Raw genomic sequence first — 23,698 nt, 5'->3', positions numbered from 1 at the left:
CCATGAACAGTAGCAATGAAAGAAATTAAGCAACTTACTCCTTGTGGTATGAAAAGAAAACGATTTGCATAGATCGATGACGCAGGTGTAGAACCAGTCTCCACAGATATCGATCATGTTGGCGATCTCAAATGCAAGGACCATTGAGACCAAAGAATTCACCATGTACACCAATGACTTTTGATTTTCTGGTAGTCATAAAATGACAAGGCTGTAACCACAACCCGAACATGAAATTGGAGAAAATTACAATGGACCACACAAGCAAAAAGATACATTAGAATGCCACCAACCTAAGAATGAGGGATATCAAATCGTCATTAACCTCCCTAGAAGAGTCAGACATAATATTCACTTCGTCAGTGGTGTCGACAATGAAAAAATAGTCGCATTGCGAATCAAGACCCAGCCTTTGAAGTACGGCCTCAAGTATTCAAGGGCCTACGAGTTTGTTGCAACAAGAAGCTCAGAAGCCTACTCATGTTTCTCCCTTCGTTCTCAATCTCTTCTTTCCTGCACTCTTCTCCTTTCAGCTTCAGCCCTCCTCTCCTCCTCCAGTTGTCGCATGGTCTCTTGTATCTTCTCCTGCGCGCCTGCTCAGCCACATCCTGTGCATTTTGAAATTCTGATTGCCCAAGGGTTTTAGCCCTCATCTTTGAGCGAGTGTCTCGATTATGGGTGATTAGCACCTCCTCGACCCTGACCCTTTGCCTCAGAATAGGAGGGACCTCCAAGATCTGCCTCATTCTCCGATCAGGAATAACGACAGGCTAAAGAGTTTTGTCGTACCTAAAATGAAGACGCCGAAGAGAACCCATGTCCCTGTGCATGATGGTAACACGATGAGTGTGTGCTGCAAGGACATAGCTATCCTCAAAGAACTCCACAAGGAAGTCTTCTGCGAACTCTTGGAGGCAACCCACCATGTGCTTCTACACCTTGCAAATATCTCTCAGCATGCTGGCACAGTTCCTCTTTCGGATCTTGCGAGCTTAATTCTTAATATCTATGTTCTTGCCCTTTCCTATTCGTCTCGCCATGCCAGGATCGTTTGGTGAGGTACAACGGGCCGTGGAATTTGTTCCTTGCCATGACAGCTGAAACCATGAAAACACAAGATAACATATTATAAATGGCAACAATAATGATATGATGACGAGCAAGTTAAGAAAATGACATAGAAGAACCGAATACACGAAAAAAAGAAACAACCACAACAACGCGATGGAGGTCATCCTCTGACCAAGATTGGTTTGTATCGTGTTGTTGTGGTCATTTACCAAAACATAAGATTTTGCATTCAAACATCTTCATTCAAACCAAACATAACTTTGCACCCAAAACGACCACAACTTATGCGATATTGGGTATACTTGTGTGGGAAGGATGTCCTAGCATCACGTTGTGGTGGTAGTTCTGGGGGATGGATAGGACTTCTCGTCTTGCATTTCTTTTTGCTACGAAAACAACCAAAACAACGTGACACGACATATACTTGTTTACCAGTATAATGCCATCCCCTCACGTTATTGTGGTAGTTTTCATTAGATAGAACCGAATACATGAAAAGAAGAAACGACCACAACAATGCGATGGAGGTCATTCTCTGACCAAGATTGGTCTGTATCATAAGATTTTGCATTCAAACAAAACATACCTTTGCACCCAAAACGACCACAACTTACGCGATATAGATTATACTTGCAGGAAGGATGACCTAGCCTTGTGTTGTCATGGTAGTTTTGGGGGATGGAAAGGACTTCCCGTCTTGCATTTCTCTTTGCTATGAAAATGACCAAAACAACGCATTACAACACATAATTGCCGGTATAATGTCCTCCCCCCCTCGCGTTATTGTTGTAGTAGATAGAACCTACATGAAAATAAGAAACTACCACAACAATGCGATGGAGGTCATCCTCTAACAAAGATTGGTCTGTATTGTGTTGTTGTCGTCATTTACCGAAACATAAGATTTTGCATTCAAACAAAACATACCTTCACACCCCAAACAAACATCTTCATTCAAACAAAACATACCTTCACACCCCAAAGAGACCACAACAGCATGATACAAAGTATAATTGCCAGTGGGATGACCTCCCAACCCGTTGTTGTGGTTGTTTTGGTGGATACAATGTTTTCTAAGCTACCTACATTAGACGAGCACCTATGTTAAAGTCGTATATCAAAGAAGCATGAAAACAAGACACGACCACAACAAAGCGATGGTGGTCATCCTCTGACCAAGATTGGTATGTATCGCTTTATTGTGGTCATGTACCGAAACATAAGATTTTGCATTCAAACGTCTTCATTCAAACGAAACATACCTTCACATCCAAAATGACCACAACAACGCAATATGGGGTATACTTTCTAGCATCGCGTTGTGGTGGTAGTTTTGGGGGATGGAAAGGACTTCCCATCTTGCATTTCTCTTTGCTATAAAAAAGACCAAAACAACGTGATACGACACATACTTGCCGATAGAATGCCCTCCCCTCTCGTTATTGTGGTAGTTTTTGTAGATATAAGGGGCCTCACCTCTTAAACTATCTATCCCCCAAGCGACCCCACAACGGCGCGATATAGAGTATAATTGCCGATGGGATGACCTCCCAACAACACGTTGTGGTCGTTTTGAGATACAATGTTTTCTGAGCCACCCACATTAGACGGGCACCTATGCAAAGGTCGCATCTCTCAAAGAAACACGAAAACAACACAAAAATCAGAAGGCGGCCCCAATAATGAATACCGAGACGACAGAGAAATCCGAAAACTATGGCATTAGCCAAAAACCCAATGCACATCACTATAGTACCTCTGCGAGGTTGTGGAATCAGCCCCACGGAACAGCATAGTCGTAAGGACGAAGATGACGAGACGAAGACAACATCGTAGTCCTGAAGACGAAGACGAAGACGACGATGAAGACACATAAGCAACAGTGGTCCGAAGGCCCAGGTAAGAGAGAATGTCTACTACGCTCAGCTTTTTGTCATGTTCTTGTTTGCTTAAGCTTCGAGTAGCTTTCTACTAATCTTCCTATAAGTATGGCCACCGTCGCGTTTTGGTGGTCATTCTAAGTTGTAGCGTTGTTATATCTTGCTTTTTGCCATCGTTGAGGGTTATTTAGTTACTTGAAAAAATAACCATTACAACGCGATAAGATATATTTCTTCGCGTACGACTCGCTCCCATCACGTTGTTATGGTCGTTTCTGTTCTATCGCTATTTGCCGATAAATTCTTCACATTGTTTGACTTTGGTGCTCATGGACGGCTTGTTTGCTTCTATTGGTTTTTGGACGAATATAGGCTGGCCCTAGCAATTTCGCAATTGTGGAGGAGGAAGATGAAACTGTTGCTGAGACACCTAAAGTTAGGCTAATTGACTTTATCTACAAAGTCAAACAACACCATCACCAGCCAGAGATTATTAAAATGTTCAACGCCAAGTTTGTTCTTGCAGACATGCTGAGGTCCCTTGATTCCTAACTTGCTACTCAGTACCTTGAGTTCACAAATGTTACTTCTGCTGGTCAAGTGGAGTTTGAAGGTGTTCCATTCGTTCATGCCCTTGGCCTGAAGAAGTGGACAAAGGAAGTTGTACGAAAGCTTAGATGCCTTCTTTAGCAGGTTGCGAGGAGTAGAAATTCCCACTCCACAAAAGAAAATGGAGCTTTGTTTGCTTTTATGAGGGATTCATCATCTACCTCCATCTGCAACTACATGAGAACTCCGAGGATTTGCCTGGACCTCAAGGTGAAGGTTCTCTTCTCCAAGATGGAGCTCAAGAAGCTCCGAAAATAGAGGACGATATTGATTGGGAGGAGGAGAGGTGGGACCCCCAAAATGTTGACATTCAGGCTCTTTGCTGTGTGATACCATCATTCCTGTCAAGCAGGACACACTAGCATGCGGACGGGGATGTCGGGGATGTGCCCTTGTCAATTTTACCCTCATTTCCAATTGAAGGCAAGCATTATGTCCTCTTGTCAAACATTCAGGCTCTATTCAATTTGCGGCAACACTACTGCCTTGCCATCATTGCTCAGCATCTCGATGAAGATGAAGGGTTTATCAAGCATGGAGATGACAAATACCTCCAAATAGATAGAAAACCTGAGGAAAGGGAAGTCTTGTATGTGGGAGATACCCTTTGTCAAATGTTTCAAGATACGGTTGCTTATACGAGTACACTCTCCTCTCCGAAGAGACGAGTTTAGGGCTATCCAAGAGAGGCTGAACATTTCCCGTATGGTAGTAGATGCTGCAGCGGTGAGTTGCACGGTTGAAAACACAAGTGTCAATCTAAAGAAACCAGACATTGTTGTTGAAGATGAAAATCAGAAGATATGCATTGCTAGTAGCTCTATTGATTTATAGCAATTGAGTTTGGCAAGTTCTAATTATTTCTAAAATTTTGTCTTCTAGTTGTATGTGGAGTCGGATCCATTTATCCTTCACGCCTCTAGAGCTCGTCATGCGGTAGGACTAGGAAATGACTCCTCGTCTCACTAGGCAATTACCTGAAGTCCCTCAGATATCCCTAGGTGCTGGTCTACCATTCAAGGTTCTCGAAGGAGAACGCTACTATGGTGCTTAGTGTATTGAAGGTTCTTTCAAGGTATCTAGGGGGATATCCAATGAGGTGGAACGCAAACAAAGCTTTTCTTTTGGATTAGTAATTTGCTCTGCGGACCTTTGGGGACAGGGCCCCAGATACCCTTTTTTAAGAAGTAATTATTATTTAGCCTATGCAGCCTATACACTGGCTTATGGGCTGAAGGATCCCAGGATGCTTCCCCCTATGGAAAACAAGAGCTTCTCCGTTTCCAGCAACCTGTTTCAAGAGCGCTCCCTCAACCAACTAACAGAAGATCCCCCTCCCCCCACTGTAGAAGAGCTCGCTCCCCCACTGTTGAAGAGCTACCTTCCTACGCAAAAAAGACAAGGCTTGATGTATAAATGCAATCATAATAAATCATGTCTTCCTTTGTAATTTTTACTTTTCTTAAGTTTTCAATGTGTTGTACTCAAGGTCTCACTTTACTTTTTCTTTTTTATTACATTAAGATATTATTATAATCACATTTAGCATATCTCTTCCAATTTGCGAAACTAAAAATTGGAATACCATTATATACGGATAAAAAAATTTGTTACAAACTCTCCATCGAGGAGGAGTGATGAGCACATTGCATAAAACAACTGTGACCTAATACACATGTTGGACAAGCATCTCTCTGATACTTGATTTGTTGCTTCCGTGTCTGAATCCTTGGTTTCTTCCTTTCCAGCATGATATAAAATCGTTTGCTGATGATCCTCTTTGCTTTCTCTTCCATGACGACTGTAGAAAAATCCAACTCCCCTTCAAAATTGTTAGAGGATTCCATGCGTTTTGTGCATCTAGCATGTTATGAATCATAATAGATTGGATTTGTGAAGATGGCCTCTTGGGGTGCGTCGATATTTCAGTCGGAGGGTTGTTTGCTGGTGACGAGAGAGCAAAAAATTGAGAAATCATAGTGAGATGGTATTTTGTCGCACGAGGAGAGCGTGAGAAATTGGGTGTGTTCCCAAATGTATGCAATGGGCAGGAAAGGCAAATTTATTGCTTCAAACTTTAATGTTGACAGCATCTGACATACGGGAGGAAAAAGAAGAGAGAGAATGTCATTTTTCCTCTCTTTTTTGAAGAATTTCTACGTTACGTAGCCTTCACACTCAATAGTTGGGCGCCTTTTTTTCTTTTCTCTAAAAGGCCCAGTAATGAGTCCCATTTCCCCCCAATGCATGGCTTCGCAAACTTGATCACTGAATGGGACCTCCAGTTTCATCAAATTCGATCATCGTCCTTGAGATGTGGATTGAATTCGTTTTGTCCAATTGTGAGCCTCTAGGTGTTATATCCGTTGGACCCCCCTTTCCATTTCAAACCTCATCCTAAGCATGTCTTTTGCATACTCATGTGGCAATGAAACATGGAAATGGAGCATAAGGGAATGGTTGCACAAAACCCTCTGTCTGAAAGTTTGGATTTTCTTGCCCCATGGGGTTGGGTTGTGCGATTTTTAGTGCGATTTTCAACAGTACTTATCCTAGGTAGACCCGCTAGCTTTTGAGGCTATAGGATTACGATAGGGTCGCTTGAGGAACCCTTGGATTTGAGGCAATCCTTGTCATTAGCTCTTTACTCTCCAAAACTTCATAATTGCTACTATCACTGAGCCTCACAAAGGGCCAAATTTGGGGGGTGAAAAGTGTTGAAGCCCCTAAGAGAGGTAACCTTAAAGAGTTTGATGGCCCTTAAAGATAGGTAACAGTTGATGCAAACCCATGGAAAATTGGATCTGAGGAGGATCAAAGCCAAATGAACTCATGTGGTCTTTCTCTTAAATGCACTCTCAAGTCAGGGAAGTGGTGTGAATGGCGCTTGTCCTTTCAAAGCTTTTGCATTGATGATGGCACCATTTCTATGATGGAGTTGTTGGAATCCTCACTAGATTGCAGCTCATCACTATTTTAGAGGTTGGTGGACATACCGGATGGAGCACCCCAAGGCTCTCTATTCCCTCATTCTTCCATCCAATTCATTCAATTGTTACCGCATTCCCAAAGTAGAGTATATTGTCTCTCAAATCCATGTGCATGCCATCCAAGTCTTTTCGTCTTATGAACACATTTCTATGAGTAGGGACCATCTCTTGTATTCAATTTGTGAGGAAAGGAAACTTCTTCTCAACTCTTGTGTGACCTATGCCCAAGTGTACAGCATGTAAAAGGGAGTTGTAGACGTGCGACATTACGAGACAAGGGGCTAAGGTTCAAAGTTGTTTTATCCATGTAAAATCATCATTAGATGAGTAAAATATTAAACCCTAGCTTTATGGATAGGAGAAGATGAAGGAGTTACTCCCTCAAATCATGCCCAAGAGTTTCCTTGATGAACCAGTGTATACATGAAGCCTATTTAAGAGACAAACTGGTTAATACAAAATGTGCATGATTATGTTGATTATTCTTGTGATTCATCATTCATGCCATTAAGGAGTTGTTACAAGCTTCTATTAGCTTCACAATGTATTTACTCTTTAATTTGGTGGCTCATTCAAACTCCTTTCATTGCATCCTCAAAGTGCTAAGTTCTAATTGGAAAACACTTGATGTACTGTTTGGGACACAAAGCAAAAACTCCAAAATCTCTCTTCTTATAAAGTTTTTTGAGTTAAAAATGAATGTGGGGGATTCTCTTCCTACTCACCTAAATTACATGAAGATCATTTTAACCCAACTTGCAAGAATCAACAAACACATTGAAGATGATGAGATTACTGCAATGCTTCTAAAGAGCTTACCACAAGATGAGTATGATAACATTGTTACCACTTACCAACCTACTCTCTCCAAAACTAGGCTTCTCTACTCGAAGAACAGGTCTCTCAAGTCTCTTTCTTGAAAAAAACAAAAAAAAAGATCAAGCAAAGACAAGGTCACTATTACAAGGACGAAGCTAGCTTCAACCAACGAGACCATAAGAAGCATGGACCAAAGACATCCTTCGAAAGATCATTTCAGAGAAAAGAGTTTCTAAGAAGTCTTGTAACTTTTGTGAAAAATCTAACCATGAAGAGAAGAATTGTTTTGCCAAGAAAAAGGCCCAAAAGGCCTGACTTGCAAGGGAAGGAGATTCAAGTGGTGCTTAAACAAAGGAAGAAGGAGCCTCAATTGAGACCAACTACCTTGAAGATAGCTGGAATTTCTAGACAAAATAGGACCTAACCTCCTATAGTCATCCCTTTATCCTAAAGTAATTGTAAACATAACTTGGGTCTAGCATCTAGCATCTAGCATGGCATTGTAAACCTAACTCAAGTAAATCCTACGAACACACTAGTATGGTCATCATACCCATCATTGTAAACAATAACTAGGACTGGCATTGTCATCAACTTTAGTCATGGATAGAGTGTTGGATTAAAGACACCAAAATATCTTATATGACATTAGTCATGGATAGAGTGTTGGATTAAAGACACCAAAATATCTTATATGACATTACAAGACAAGGGGCTATGGTTCAAAGTTGTCTTATCCATGTAAAAGCACCAATAGATGAGTAAAGCATTAAACCCCATGAGTTATGGAGAGATTCTAGGCTTTATGGAGGGAGGTTTAGGAGATGTAGGATTTACTCCCTCAAATCATGCCCACGAGTTTCCTTGATGAATCAATTTATACATGAAGCCTATTTAAGAGACAAACTGGTTTATACATGAAGCCTATTTAAGAGGCAAACTGGTTTATACAAAGTGTGCATGATTATGCTAATCATCCTCATGATTAAATTAATCTATGTATTAATCTCTCTAGCTTACGTTCTCCATTATGCATAATTATGATGCTCCTTGATCACTATGAGCCTCCATGATGTTATTAGAGAGGTCCTGGGTTCAAGTCCCAGCTGGTGTTCCCCCAACGACACCCCACATGGCTTGAGCACCTTTGGAAAAATCGCTTTATGGGGCGAGCACACATGATGCATCTACGGACAGACAAAAAAAATTACTACTTGAAGGATCTACCATCCGGAAAAAACCAACCAACCCAGCCCTTGCAAACAATTGAAAGAACAGCTTATCCACGCAGGAGAACTGAAAGCCTGTCATGAGAACATATGTGGAGGAACAGCCAGAGCACCAAGCTAACATTTGAGCAAAAGCTAATGCCAATGCACTTTTTCAAGCCACTAAAAGCAGAAAAGAAAAACGGGACAAAAACTTAATTTTGCAAATGACTGAATTCATGACTAAGGCAAGCCTTTGAAATAAATAAAAGTTGAGTTTGTGCACTCCGGTAGCAAGGTAGTTGAAAAGGACCCTAAACTAGATGATATGGTTTCAGGGCTTGGAGACCCAGTACTGGCTGGCCGCGAAACACCGACTGATACTAGCTTGCCAAGTTCATGCCATGTTTCGAGCTGATATCCAGATGTCCATATTAGCACTTGACTTTAGACAAAACCTTAATCTTACAAGGTGAACAAGTCTGGGTGAGCACATGGTTAACTTTTCTTTGTACTCAACAATTATGTTGGCTCATCAGAGGTACTCAAATCTGACATCCACGCGTGTCTCAAACCCAAAAATAAAAGGTATCATGAAGGCCATGACTGAAAACCATAACAAGGGATCATATACGGTGGAGGCCTCTCACAATACCTCTGATTCTGCTCATCTTCTGTGATCATTGTTTAACACTGCTCCAGGTGAAAGATGCTAATGTGGGGAGTGAAGTCCTCGGTCCTCTTCAGTGTTCATTTGAAAACAGCAGCAGCAACGACTCTATGTGGGGAAGAACATAAACATGCACATTGCAACACCGTTAGGCATACTTCATGGCGCATGTCCCCACTGTGACATTTGCCTGTGCATGGGCCATATTTGAATTGATTGTTGACTGTCTCTCATTCCCCATGCTTTCACGCTTCCGAAAACAAGGCGTCAAAGCCTTCAGACGCTCTTTTTTGTTTACCTTCTTCACAGACAAATGTTCACTGTCATCATTGGCTAAGGGCTGAACCTTTCTATCAGCTTTCATCTTGTTGGAAGTTGATAGAAAGATCCCTGCACTTGCATTTGCACCACCGTTCAGCACATTACTGCCTTTAGCTCGATGATCGTGCCTTCCAGAAGAGTCTTCCTTAGCAGGTGTTCCCTTGGTCTTTCGAGACTTGGTCTTATCAAGGCAAACTGCATCACCTTCTGCATTGCTGGCCATCTGCTTACTTTCAAGGATTTGAACAACATGAACCCCCTCCTCTTCATCACTCATCAAGTCGGAGGAAACAGTCAATGGGTCTCTCACTTTGGCCTTCGTGTCATCAAAGAAACCACTGGCAACAGCAGTTTCCATATCCAAGAGGTCAAAGGCACTGCAAGCCGAAGGGGACTTGGGGTCTGAAAGCTTCTCTTTAGGTGACTCGGACAGAAATCGTCCACTGATAGGCCTCTTAGTGCAGTCATCATTTCTTATTACCACCTCCAGATCATTCCCTTTTTCAGGCTTCTGTGAACTTTCACTGCCACTGTGCTCTGTGTCGCACTGGATGGAGTTGCAGAGCCTAGTAGAACCACTCCCAGAACCCAAGTGGCTACGTCGCGTGGAAAATTTTGGTGCTTTGGCTCGTGTGGTTGGAATCTGCATTAACAGAAGCGCAACAGTAACCAAGATGTTTTCTTTGCTGCAAACAGAAGGCACCACACGATCTCAATCCTACCAACACAATTCCATGCAGAAAACTCATGCAAAAACACCAAGAGAATATGAAAAGAAGCTAGCACCAGGGCCACTGACCTTCTGTAATTCAGCTTTTGGTGGAGGTCCCTCTTGATAAAAGCTAGGCATAGGAGATGCCCTGAATGTCAGACTTTTACGAAGCAATTTGATTTCCTCTTCGTTTTCTTTCTGTATACCAAACTCGCGATCAAGATTGCAGGTTAAGTAATAAAACAGAAAATTACCAACATCCATAATAGAGAGAAGGCATATGCCCCAACATCCATAGGCAGAAAGACGAGCATGATTCCACACAAAGTAACTTCTGGTGTGCACCTTTGTTTTAGCTTGAATCTGACTCTTTTCCTCTTCCTTGGCATTCACCTTCTCTTGCAATTTTGAGTAGTACTGCATGAATTTTAGAAAAAAACAATACCCTTTTACTTAACCAGAAACTTGAGTTGACTGTGGTAACTTCAGTTGAATGTGCTTTAGGAAGGAAACCATGTCGTGTGAGAAAAAAATGCAGAATGAAAGTGAGATAAGCACCTCCTTTCTTTTCTCTGCTCGCACATCAGACTGGAAGTTGAAACCGCTTGTACTCGTAAATAGAGTAGCTTTTGCTTTGGGAGCTTGTGAGCTGGATTGTCTATGAAAAGTTAATTTATACTTCAAAACTGAGTCATCATGATGTGATTTCTCAGCTCAAAACATAAAGCATAGTCAGAATCTCTGCCTACTTAAAATCTGACAACATCTTTCAGTGAGCCCGCTGGATTGAGAGCTCCTTGTACAACTGAGGAGCACGCCTGTGTGGGCCCCCCTCTCGCTTTCTTTCTCCTGGCAGCCCTCTCTTCACCTCCCTCCTGCCCACTCTTCATCTGCCTCCTGCTGCTGCCTCCCTTTCTCCTGCAGCCCTCTCTTCGCCTCCCTCCTGCCCACTCTTCATCTGCCTCCTGTTTCACCTCCCTCCTTCCGCCTCCCTCCTCCTTGCATCCCACCTCCCTGCCTCCTCCTGCCCTCCACCGCCTCCCCTCTTCCTCACCTCCCACCACCTCTTCCTCCCACCCTTCACCTCCTCCCGCCTCTTCATCGCCTCCCGCATTCCCATCTCCCTTCTTTCCCGCCTCTCCTTTCTTTGCTTAGCAGTACATTTTCTTTTAATCTGTGTTCAAGTCAGCCCTTGATTGGCATTATGGATTCTGCCCAAGCCAATCCTTCCCCCACCCCCACAGGCTGGAGAACTATCAATTTTTCACAAGACGAGCTCCTCATCCTCCAAAGTAATGAAATTAAGACAATTCTCATTGAGAGATTATATGGCTCTCACCGCTCCAAAGCTAGAGATTGGCTTTTGGCAGCCCTCCCACTGGAACTGGCTGTGCACTCCCTCGACCTCGGGCCTCTAGATCCTACGGCCTAGCCGTGTATGCAACAAGCAGGGTACCCAGAGTCTCCCGCCTGCATGCAGGATCACACCAAGTCCACTCCCCCGGGTCCACTAGAGGCGCATGATGGGGCGGCTCTCCCAAATCCATAAACGCCAGTCTCTCTCCCTGGCCACCTTGGCTAGTGGTGGCATAGTCACCAGAAACGTGAAACGGGAACGGGAACGATCGAGGAATGGAAACAGGAAAACGAGTTTTTAGGGGTGGAAACGACCGTATCTTGTGACAAAATCACTTGGGAAATGAGAAACAGCCATGGAAACGGATGGGAACCTGAAACGAGAAACGCATTTCTAGGGATTGAAACGACCATTTCCTGTGACTATGAGCAATGGGTCTATGTGCCACTCATGTACAGGGAATCCAATCACCCTCACCCTCTGTACCGTGCATCCCCTAAAGTCCTCCAAGAGGGACTCTGATCCCACTAAACTACCATGAGATCCAATCGAAAAAGTAAGCAATGCGGAGCTCTCATCCGCGCCATGAACTACCAAGGTCCACGAGAATATCATGCTTGGTAAATACTCCCAAAAAACCACTATAGGGGAAGCGGGTCCGGGGGGGTCGGAGTCGGCCACTCTGGAGGAATGGTAGAGTCCATGTCGAAGTTGAGTCTACCTGTGCCCCGGATCCCAGAAATGCCTCTCTCCTGAGCCACTAGGGGGGAGCTGTGAAAGAAAGAGCAAACATAGATTGTAGGCAAAAGCACAAACTGAACAACTACAAAAAAAAGAAACCTTGAGGTCGTCCAAACTGATGCAGACACTCAAACATATGGAAAGGATGAGAATGAAGCGTTCCGAAGCATTTAAAAACTCAGATGCCATACAAGCACAAAACAAATGGAGAGAACAAAAGATTTTTGTTAATCATCGTTGGACAGATAGATGTAACGCAAGTCTTTTACAATGTATCTTTCCATTGTAATGACTTTTGTAATTCCTATGGTTCTGGCTTTCGTTTATACCTTAGCAAACGGTGTTTGCCATACTCTTCTGTGGACAGCTGATTATTGCTCAAAATGAACACGAGGGAAGCCCGTAGGTGCTTTGTCATGTCCCTGTGAAAATGGAACAGCACAAGTGTGGGCATGGTGGTTGGTGAGCAAGATAAATATTAAATGATTCATATTTGGGGTGCCCGAACAAATGGTATGATGTGTGGACATGAAGGGGGACCAAGGACATTAATATTTTTAATGTTTGAACCTTGGGGTGGCCCCTAGGCATAAGTGACCTTTAATAAGTTTGATAAACTTGAGAAAGGGGCCTAGGATATTTTTGGAGAGATGGCAACTCCACTTTTGGTACACGCCTCCCTCATCTCTCTCTCTCTCTTGCTTTTGGGGAAACGTGCAAGCTACATGCGTGGAAGAGAGGAGAAAGACTGTCGACTGTATAGTTGTGGGATGCTGGAATTGCTGTGAGCAGACCAGGCCGTACAGAACTGGCCGTACAGTCCACGTGGCTGTAGGCCGTACAGAGCAGGCGGCGGCTGTGGTTGCAGGCAGCGCTGGCAACCAAGGTACAGTCGGCTGGATTTGCTGCAGGTACAGGCGGCGCTAGCAAGTACGGACAGCAAGTACAGTCCGTACTTTTGGCTGCAGTACGACTGCAGGTATGGGGTTGTTGCGCACAGGCTAGTTCAGGCGATGCTGGCAGAGTACAGATAGCAGCAGGTACATGCGGTGGAATCTGCACGTACAGAACTGTACGGACAGGTACAGTAGGGTTTTACTGACCTGTACAGACAAGCACAGCCGGCTTCCGTACTGTTCAGTCCTGAACAGATTGCAGGCGGTGGCAGGCGGTGCTTTATCAGAGCATGGTTGGTACATCAGTCAGGTGGTTACAGGGAGGAAAGTACAGACAGTCTTTGTCAAGTACAGACTGGTACGATCAGTCCCACGGGTGCAAAACCACGCATTGAATTGGTAAGCTCTGAACTTGTCCATCTTTCTTTCTTTCCACTGGCTTATGTCTGCTGCCTGCAGAGTTGTGCTATCTGGCCCCTTGTGAGAGGAGGGGTATGGCAGTTTGAAGGGTGGAAACAGAGACTGGACAGTGGATGTATATTTGAACTGAGTTGTGGAATCATGTTCATGGAATATGCCAGATGTGTGCTCAAGGCTGCCCTGCTGAATTGTCTTGGTTGATCAGAGGGAAGCACAGTGTGTTGCTTTTGTAGGACACAGATCTGTGTGTGAATCCTCTGTGCTAAGAGGTTTTGAGGGCTGCCAGATTGGACATACAGGTTTATTCTCCTGGCTGGCTTTGTTGTACTCAGTTTTACATCTCATTGAATTTGAATAAAGAAATACCGAAAGGGGCGCCAAGCTTTGGGGCCAACAGGTGTCGATTTTGTTTCAGTTTTGGGGCATTCTAGCTCCAATTAATTTTGTTATTTATTTGGACTACAAGTGGAAGGGTGACTGCTAGTCTACCGCACTTTGGTTTCTACCAGAGGCCGGTTTCAAGGTTCCGTTAGGTGGAGAAGTATTATTGTGGGCTGCCCAAGGAAGTGCGTGACTATTGTATAAAGACTCGAGTAACAAATATGTCACAGATGATAGAGAATGCTATGACAGCAAATGCGTTACTCATTGGAGTCTCATCTGGATTCAAAGGAAGTAAAAGCTCAAGCAAGAAATCTGAAAAGTCAGGGCATGCTTCGCGTGATGCAAAAGGGTCTACAGAGAAGCGGTATAAGAAGTTGCCAATGCCCAAGAGAACTCCTGAGGAGAGACAGGCTTTGATGGATGCTCGGAAATGTTTTTACTGTACAGAGGAAGGACATATGTCTTTTAATTGTCCTAAGAGAAAGTCCCAAAAGGACTTTGACACCAAAGGGGAGCCCAAGTCAAAGAAACCAAAACCTTCTGTAGGATTAGTTCCTGATCTTGTTGGGGAACAGCCAAGTGGTGAAGAGACTGAGTTGTGCAGGGCATGGGGCAAAGTGAGAGATCAAAATGCCTTGATAGTCTTTGACACAGGTGCTAGAGCCAACTTTATTTCACCGGATTTGGCTGGCCGATTGGGGATCCGTGCAAAGGAGATGGGGCCTTTATATGAGGCTAACATGGCTTGTCCTGGGTATGCAGAACCCGTCACTCCTATTATTGGGAAGCTCAGGCTTCATTTGCACGGTTATGTGGACAGCGAAGAGTTTTTCATCATGCCACTTGATGGATGTGATGTTTTGTTGGGAATGCCATGGTGCCACAGAGTACATGCGGTGGTGGATACATACAATAGGAAGATTACTTTGACTCATAGAGGGAAAGAACATGTTTTGGATGTAAAGCTAAAAGGGGAATCTGTTCCTATTGTATCAGCTTCGGCAATTTCATCAGTAATGAAAAAGCATCTTTCCGCGTACTTGATTTATGTAAAGGATGCAAAAGATGATGAGTAATTTGTCTACGTTAGATAAGGACAGGACTGATTTCTTATGTGAGTTCCAAGATTGTTTTTCCGAGTCATTGCCAGGAGAACTTCCTCCGGAAAGGCCAGAAGATCATGCCATTGATCTAATTCCGGGCAGTACTCCACCAAATAGACCGCCGTACCGTGTTAGTGCAACCCAACAAGAAGAAATTATGAGTCAGGTACAAGAGCTGTTGAATAAAGGGTTGATACAGCCTAGCTCATCACCCTTTTGCTCACCTGTACTCTTAGTGCAAAAGAAAGATGGTTCTTGGCGCATGTGTATTGATTACAGGGCGCTGAACAAGAATACCATCAAGAATCGATTCCCCATTCCGAGGATCAATGACATTTTGGACCGCTTACAGGGCTCCACAGTTTTTAGTCGGATTGACTTGAAAAGCGGGTATCATCAGATACCTATTAGACCTGAGGATGTGCATAAGACAGCATTTCGAACCACGTTTGGGTTGTATGAGTTCTTGGTTATGCCCTTTGGTTTGACAAATGCACCTGCCACATTTAACAGAATGATGGACAGGATTTTCCAGCCTCATAGAGCGTTTGTGGGCACATTCTTTGATGATATGATTGTGCATTCACAAACTGAGGAGGAGCATAGAAGGCATTTGGCCATTGTGTTTGCAGAACTCCGGAACCATAGGCTGATTATTAATGGCAAGAAGAGTGAGTTCTTCTTGCAAGAGATACACTTCTTGGGGCATATTGTGTCTAAGCATGGAGTCCGTATGGATCCATCGAAGGTGGAAGCAATTCTTAATTGGCCAGATTTGAGGACCGTGCATGATGTACGCAGCTTTTTGGGATTGTGTTCCTATTACAGGTGGTACATACGGTATTTTGCAGAAATTGCTTCACCCCTTCATGCCTTAACAAAGAAGGCAACTCCGTTTAAATGGGCTGATCAGGAAATTACAGCCTTTAAAAAGCTTAAAGAAAAGCTTACTTCGGATCCAGTATTGGTATTACCGGATCTCCGAAAGGCTTTTGTTGTCCAGTGTGATGCATGTGGAAACAGCATTGGGGCAGTTCTCATGCAGGAAGGACATGTGATAGCCTATGAGAGTCGAATATTGCAGAATGCCGAGAAGCATTTACAGGTTTATGAGAAAGAGATGTTGGCTGTAATTCATGCTCTTTCTACATGGAAACACTATTTGCTCGGGACTGATTTCACTGTGCAGACAGATCATCAAACCTTGCGTTATTTCCTCACGCAAACTAAGCTTTCAGAGAAGCATATGCGATGGGCAAACTTTTTGTCTATGTTCCACTTCCAGATTGTGCATGTGGAAGGCAAAAAGAATGTTGTGGCAGATACTTTGTCACGCAAGCCACCCACAGGTCTCAGCAGTTTCACTTGCTTATCATCATGAGCTTGATGAAATGAAAGAGCAGTATGCCCATGATGAGGACTTTGAAAGGTTGTATGATCAGTTGTCTGAGGGTCAGCGGCATGACCATTATACTCTCAGAGATGGGTTTTTGTTGATGCATGGTAAATTGTGTGTTACCAAGCAATTGCGACTCAAGGTTATGATTGAAAGTCATGCCCCACCGTATGCAGGTCATAGAGGTATTGACGCCACGGTAAAAGCAGTGGAGACTTTCTTTTATTGGCCAACCTTGAGAAGAGATGTTGATGCTTTTGTTAGGCAATGCATCGTATGTCAGAAGGTAAAGTTTGACCGTTAAAAGACACCAGGGTTATTACAGCCTTTACTTATTCCCGATAGACCTTGGGAGAGCATTGCCATGGATTTTATATTTGATCTTCCACGGACACAAACGGGCAATGATGGCATTTGGACTATCATATGCAGGTTCAGTAAGCAGGCTCATTTCATTCCCGTGCGTAAGACGATTAAAGTTGATCATATGGTGAAGTTGTTCATGGCGAACATCTTCAAGTATCATGGCTTGCCTTCGTCTATCATCAGTGACCGTGATCCACGGATGACGAGTTTATTCTCGAGAGGGTTGTTTGACAACATGGGTACAACTCTCAAGTTTTCATCTTCATTTCATCCACAAACAGATGGACAATCGGAAGAGGCTAACTCTACAGTGTTAGATCTTCTTAAGTGTTATGTGTCAGAGCACAAGCAACAATGGGAAAAGTATCTTCCTTTGGTGGAGTTTGCATATAACAACACCGTTCATACCTCGACGGGCAAGGCGCCTTTTGAGATTGTGGAAGGAGGAAAGAAGGTACCACCCATTTTGCACACAAAGGATAAGATCTTTGAGGCTGATCAGTATGTGGAGAATATGGATGAAGCTTATCGGAGAGTTAAGTTGGCACTCCAAAAAACTCAACAAAAGCAAAAGAAAGCAGCAGACCGTCACAAACGTGCATTAGAGTTTGCATTGGGTGATTGGGTTCTTTTGCGATTTGAAAAGGCTAGGCTCAAGAAGATGAAGGGTAAAGAGCGCTTATTCCCTAAGTTGAGCATGCGCTATTATGGACCTTTTCAAGTATTGGAAAAGATTGGTGAGGTGGCCTATCGCTTGAAGCTACCAGATCACTGGAGGATTCACAATGCATTTCATGTGAGTCTCCTTAGACCTTTCCATCGGGATGTGCCTGAGGATGTATCAGATGAGGCTCAGCCGAAAGTTGAGGAACTTGATGAGGTTCTTATTCCAGAGCAGATACTGGCACATAAGGAAAGAAAGGTACGAGGTAAAGTTTCCCGTCACTATCTTGTGAAGTTCAAGAACTATTCACCGATGGATGCGAAGTGGATGGAGGAAGGTGACTTAACAGATTCACCTCAGGTTTTGCAACTTTATCTCGATGCCTTTGAGTTGGAGCCTTTTTTGGCTCTTGGGAGAAGCAGGGTAACAGTGCAAAAACACTATTGAGTTTCAACAAAGGGGAAGGCTTCTATTTATAGGAAAAAGTGAGCTTCTAACCAAGCTCTCTCATCTCTCTCTCTCTCTCTTGCTTTTGGGGAAGCGTGCAAGCTACATGCGTGGAAGAGAGGAGAAAGACTGTCGACTGCATAGTTATGGGCTGCTGGAATTGCTGTGAGCAGACCAGGCCGTACAGAACTGGCCGTACAGTCCACATGGCTGCAGGCCGTACAGAGTAGGTGGCGGCTGTGGTTGCAGGCGGCGCTGGCGACCAAGGTACAGTCGGCTGGATTTGCTGCAGGTACAGGCGGCGCTGGCAGGTACGGACAGCAAGTACAGTCCGTACTTTTGGCTGCAGTACGACTGCAGGTATGGGGTTGCTGCGCACAGGCTAGTTCAGGCGATGCTGGCAGAGTACATACAGCAGCAGGTACAGGCGGTGGAATTTGCACGTTTAGAACTGTACGGACAGGTACAGTAGGGTTTTGCTGACCTGTACGGACAGGCACAACCGGCTTCCGTACTGTTCAGTCCTGAACAGATTGCAGGCGGTGGGGCAGGCGGTGCTTTATCAGAGCATAGTTGGTACATCAGTCAGGTGGTTGCAGGGAGGAAAGTACAGACAGTCTTTGTCAAGTATAGACTGGTACGATCAGTCCCACGGGTGCAAAACCACGCATTGAATTGGTAAGCTCTGAACTTGTCCATCTTTCTTTCTTTCCACTGGCTTATGTCTGCTCTGCAGAGCTATGTTATTTGGCCCCTTGTGAGAGGAGGAGTATGGCAGTTTGAAGGGTGGAAACAGAGACAGGACAGTGGATGTATATTTGAACTGAGTTGTGGAATCATGTTCATGGAATATGCCAGATGTGTGCTCAAGGCTGCCCTGCTGAATTGTCTTGGTTGATCAGAGGGAAGCACAGTGTGTTGCTTTTGTGGGACACAGATCTGTGTGTGAATCCTCTGTGCTAAGAGGTCTTGAGGGCTGCCAGATTGGACATACAGGTTTATTCTCCTGGCTGGCTTTGTTGTACTCAGTTTTACATCTCATTGAATTTGAATAAAGAAATACCGAAAGGGGCGCCAAGCTTTGGGGCCAACAGGTGTCGATTTCATTTCAGTTTTGGGGCATTCTAGCTCCAGTTAATTTTGTTATTTATTTGGACTACAAGTGGAAGGGTGACTGCTAGTCTACCGCACTTCGGTTTCTACCAGAGGCCGGTTTCACGCTTACAAGCATAAGAGACTGTTGCAACAGCCAATAAGCATATATGCAAGAATGAGATGAAAAGTGAGGGGAAGGGTGTACACCCTTATATATCCCTCCTATGAGCTGATCGGCCAGTAGCAAAAAAATGCTATAAAAAGCCTTAAAATGGTAGAAAAATCCTAAATAATATCTGCTAAATATGCCAATGCAGAGCCTCATAAAAATGACCAATACAAGCATGAAAAGGTACATGTAGACCCTCTGGAGATGATATATTCCAACACCTCCTCTTCAGCGCCATAGGAGTGGCACGCTAAAGTAACACCTCCAACGTAGCTCTCGGAAGTGGTTTGGTGAAGAGTTCAGCCACATTGTCCTTGGTAGAACAGTAGGCCACCTGAAGAAGTCCCAACTCGATCCAGTCACGTACAAAATGATAATGCTTCCCCACATCTTCACTATGGACAGGGCATTGACCCTCGACCCAGATCATCACTTGGGGTACTGTCGCTTGGGCCACCGAGACTAGAGTGGTCAGGACTTATGAGGAGGATGGGGAGGGGGCTAGCCCTTCAGGTCTCCCACCATCGTATTGCAGCAGTACCAATCACAGCCCCACCGACAGGTGATTGGCGACCAGGCTCATGCCAAAGATGGGAGATTTCCAGTAGCATAGCAGCTTGGCACATCTGGCATGCTAGATACAGCGAGGCTACCCACACTCCGCCGGCTGAGACCATCAGGAGCATATGGATCGATATCATTCACACCCTCCGCAATCAGTGGGGGAAGCTGCAGGGAGATTCTGACCGCATGCGAAAGTGGCGGGAAGCCTTCTTGAGACTTTGGAGGCCTGGCCCTTTCCTCACAGATAGAGGCGGTGACCCCATTTGGCATTAGAGACCACTTGTATGGTTGTCCCCCCCCCCCCCCCCCCTCCCTCCCTCCCTGTATGAGATAGCCTTCTCCTCATCGAGCGGCCAGCCTGAGGAGAAGCATCTCTTCTCCTTTGATCATATGTACCCCGTCCTTATATGAGGTGAGTCTGTATCTAGCCCTTCATGGTTGTACTTAGCCTTTGCGGCTATTTTTTCTTTAACTAATTGAAGGATCTTTTTCCTTGAAAAAAAAATGATAATGCACCTCAATATGCTTGGATCGTCCCCATATCACACGATTCTGAGCTAGAGCAATAGCACTCTGAGAATCCAAGAAGATGGTAACCAGACAAGTGTCAACACAACACCAATGCTCCAGAATATGATGAATCCAAAGTGCCTCAGTGAAGGAGAGAAGGTAGGATTTGTACTCAGCCTTGGTGGAAGAAGAAGAAACAATCCTCTACTTCTAAGACTTCAAAGAAACCAATCCAATACCAAGCATGAAGCAATATCCAGATGTAGACCTCCGAGTATCAATGCAGCCTGCCCAATCAGAATCTATGAAACCAACCAAATCAGCACCACTAGAATAGGTGTTGCCATAATCTAAAGTAACCTCGAAGATAACGAAGAACTCTAAAGGCTGCCTGCCAATGAGACCTTCGTGCGGCTAATGAGAACTGGCTAAGAACACTCATAACATAGGAGATATCTAGATGGGTGTTGGCAAGGTAAAGCAATGAGCCAACAATCTACTGGTACTCTGTGTGGAATCCACCAAGGGTGTATCATCCTCCTTGGATAACTTGGCATTGGGATCCATGGGACGAGAGAGAGGTACAATCTCACAACCCATAAAGTGAGAGCAGCTTCTTCACATACTTCTGCTTAGAAATGAAGATACAGTCATCTTTCTGCCAAACCTCCAACCCAAGAAAATAATAAAGAAGGCCAAGATCAATCATCTCAAATGTCACTGAAAGCTTGGACTGAACCTGTGTGACCACCTCAGTATCTGAGCCAGAAAGGATGAGGTCATCAGCATACAAAACAATGTCACAAATATCCCCATCAAAAAGAAGCACATAGAGATTGCTGTCAGCATATGCCCTCTCACAGCCAAGAGATAACAAGAAGACATCAATCTTCTGATACCAAGCACGAGGTGCCTGTTTGAGACCATAAAGAGCCTTCTGCAGAAGATACACATGGGTGTCCTGTCCCTTAATCACAAAACCAGGAGGCTGCTCAACATAAACTTCCTCCTCTAAATCTCCATTCAGAAAAGCAGATTTGACATCCATCTGGAACACCGGCCATCTAAAGTGTGCAACCAGAGCCAAAACAATCTTGATGGTGGTATACATGGCTGTAGGAGCAAATGTCTCATCAATGTCTTCACTTGCCTTTTGAGCATATCCTCAAGCAACAAGGCAAGTTTTGTACTTGTCCAAAGTACCATCTGCATGAGACTTGACTTTGAAAATCCATTTCACACCAATCAATCACACAACGATGTAAAGGCCGTGGCACCAAAGACCAACTGTGATTCCTCTCAATAGAGGACATCTCTGCTTCCATGGCTTGCCCGCCACTGCGGCTGTGAAAGAGCCTCCTCGGGACTCTCACGCTCATCAATCTCCTAGAAAGAACCCATGAGAGCATAACTCACTGTGTGATAAGATGTGGAAGCCTGAGATGAACAGCGAGGTCAAGGGGTGGTGGGTAGAGATCTGGTTATGGAGCTGTGCATCAGTGAGACTAGAATCTCTAAGAGTTACTGAACCCACCGAGGTAGGCCAGCCTTTCTCTCAAAGCGTGAAGAAGAAGATCTAGTTGCAGTAGAGGACTCATCCGATGCTGCTGGGAGAGGTGATGAAGTAAGCACTGGTGGGGGTAATCCCAGAGTCTAAGCAGGACTCGTAGAGGGACTAGGAGCTACAGAAGCTGGTGCAACAGGAACTGGTGGCTATATAGTAGCAGCTAGCACCAGAGTCGCAACAAGACGAGGAGGAGGAGGAGGAGGAGGAGGAGGAGGAGGAGCAGAGGTATAAGATCACTCACATCCGCCAAGAATGGATCATCCAAAAAATCTGTAAATGCATGAAGTGGAGAGGAGTCGATGCCAAACAAGCTCTCATCAAACCGAGCATCACAAGAAATGATGATGTCATCAACCTCCGGATCCCAAAAGCGGCACCCTTTGGATCTCAGACTGTAGCCTTTGCAGATCATCCTCTTTGACTTCGGTGCGAGTGTGGTCTTCTTTTGATCTGGGACATGCACATAAGCAACACAACCGAAAACACGTAGATGAGAAACAGAAGGCTTGTATCCTGTAAAAGCCTCCTCCGGAGTCATCCCCTCAACCGCTTTTGTGAGAGAGCGGTTGATGAGATAAATTGAGGTAGCCACAGCTTCACCCCAGAAAGCAGGAGGGAGACCTGCATGATGCAACAAAGAACGAGCCATCTCTTTTACGGTCCGGTTCTTCCGTTCCACAACTCCATTCTGTTGAGGAGTGTAAGGAATTGTAGTCTGTCGGTGAATGCCCTTCCACGCAAGGAAGTCATCAAACGGTACAAACTCGCCACCATTATCAGTCTGGAGAAATGAAATTGTATCCCTAGACTGATTTTCCACCATCGCGATCCAAGTCCTGAAACTAGCAAAAGCATCTGACTTGCGAGCCAGAAAACATACCGTTTCTTTGCGAGTGAAATTATCCACAAGAAGAGAATATCCAACCCCTCCAAGAGACTCAACCTCCATGGGTCCAGCAAGATTTGCATGTACAAGCTGCAATCTTCGGGTTGCTCGATGAGTGGCCTCCTCTGGAAATGCATTTCGATGATGCTTGCCCATCATGCAGGATGAGCAAATATGTGAAAGAGACCTGCGCTGAGGTAGTCCGCTGACAACCTGCTAAGAATGGAACTTTTGTAAGGCATCAATGGGAACATAACCGAAGTGAGAATGCCACAAAGAAGTATCTACCTTAGAAACCAAAGCCATCAAGGAGGAGATAACCTTACGAATATGTGAGTCAGCACGAGGGATCTGGAAAGAAAAGTTGGTGATCTTGTAGAGACCCCATCATGGACTCCATTGGCAACAACCGAGAGAGTCTTCCTGTCGATCACTTCAACGACCTCATCATCAAAGAACACACCAAGTCCCTTCTAAGAAGCTTTGTACACTGAAAACACATTTTTGGAAATCCGTGGTACATATAAAACATCATGTAAGGTGGCAGAGAAACCCAAAGAAACATTACCAACACCGGTGTGACAGGAAGCGAGGAGTTGTCGCCGATACGAACGGAAGAAGAGAGAGTCTGGTAGTTCTCCAAGATATGGGCTTGATTGGTCATGTGGGCAGAAGCACCACTATCACCAACCCATTCCACTGCTTCAGGTGTGTCATTGACCTCTTCTGAAGAAGTCATCTCTGTGATCACGAGGAGTGAATCCTGTGAAGAAGTGGATGAATCTGAGACTGCCATGTATGCAACTTTGGTAGATCCCTCCTCTGAAACTTTATCCTTGCCCTTATCTTTGGT

At 44.5% G+C, this 23,698-nt stretch overlaps 1 protein-coding gene across 13 annotated transcripts in view; it reads right to left on the bottom strand.

The window, feature by feature from the left end:
• Positions 1–8,796: 8,796 nt before the first annotated feature.
• The window catches only part of LOC147638709 (uncharacterized), an 89,262-nt gene continuing 74,360 nt past the window's right edge, over positions 8,797–23,698 (bottom strand). For 8 of the 13 annotated variants that reach the window (XM_086798674.1, XM_086798675.1, XM_086798673.1 and 5 more), the window contains 4 exons: positions 10,839–10,929; positions 10,626–10,697; positions 10,368–10,478; positions 8,797–10,211 (listed from right to left, as the gene is read on the bottom strand). In XM_086798674.1, the coding sequence (XP_086654800.1) occupies positions 9,396–10,211; positions 10,368–10,478; positions 10,626–10,697; positions 10,839–10,929 (1,090 nt within the window). In that variant the 3' untranslated portion in view covers positions 8,797–9,395. Of the gene's footprint in view, positions 10,212–10,367; positions 10,479–10,625; positions 10,698–10,838; positions 10,939–23,698 lie in introns of all 13 variants that reach the window. The other 5 variants (XM_086798679.1, XM_086798678.1, XM_086798681.1 and 2 more) reach the window with 1 other exon arrangement.

Source organism: Cibotium barometz, chromosome 5 (genome assembly GCF_041138505.1).
Source record: "Cibotium barometz isolate CiBa-2024 chromosome 5, ASM4113850v1, whole genome shotgun sequence".
NCBI classification, from domain to species: Eukaryota; Viridiplantae; Streptophyta; class Polypodiopsida; order Cyatheales; family Cibotiaceae; genus Cibotium; species Cibotium barometz.
This window is presented reverse-complemented; position numbering and strand designations above follow the sequence as displayed.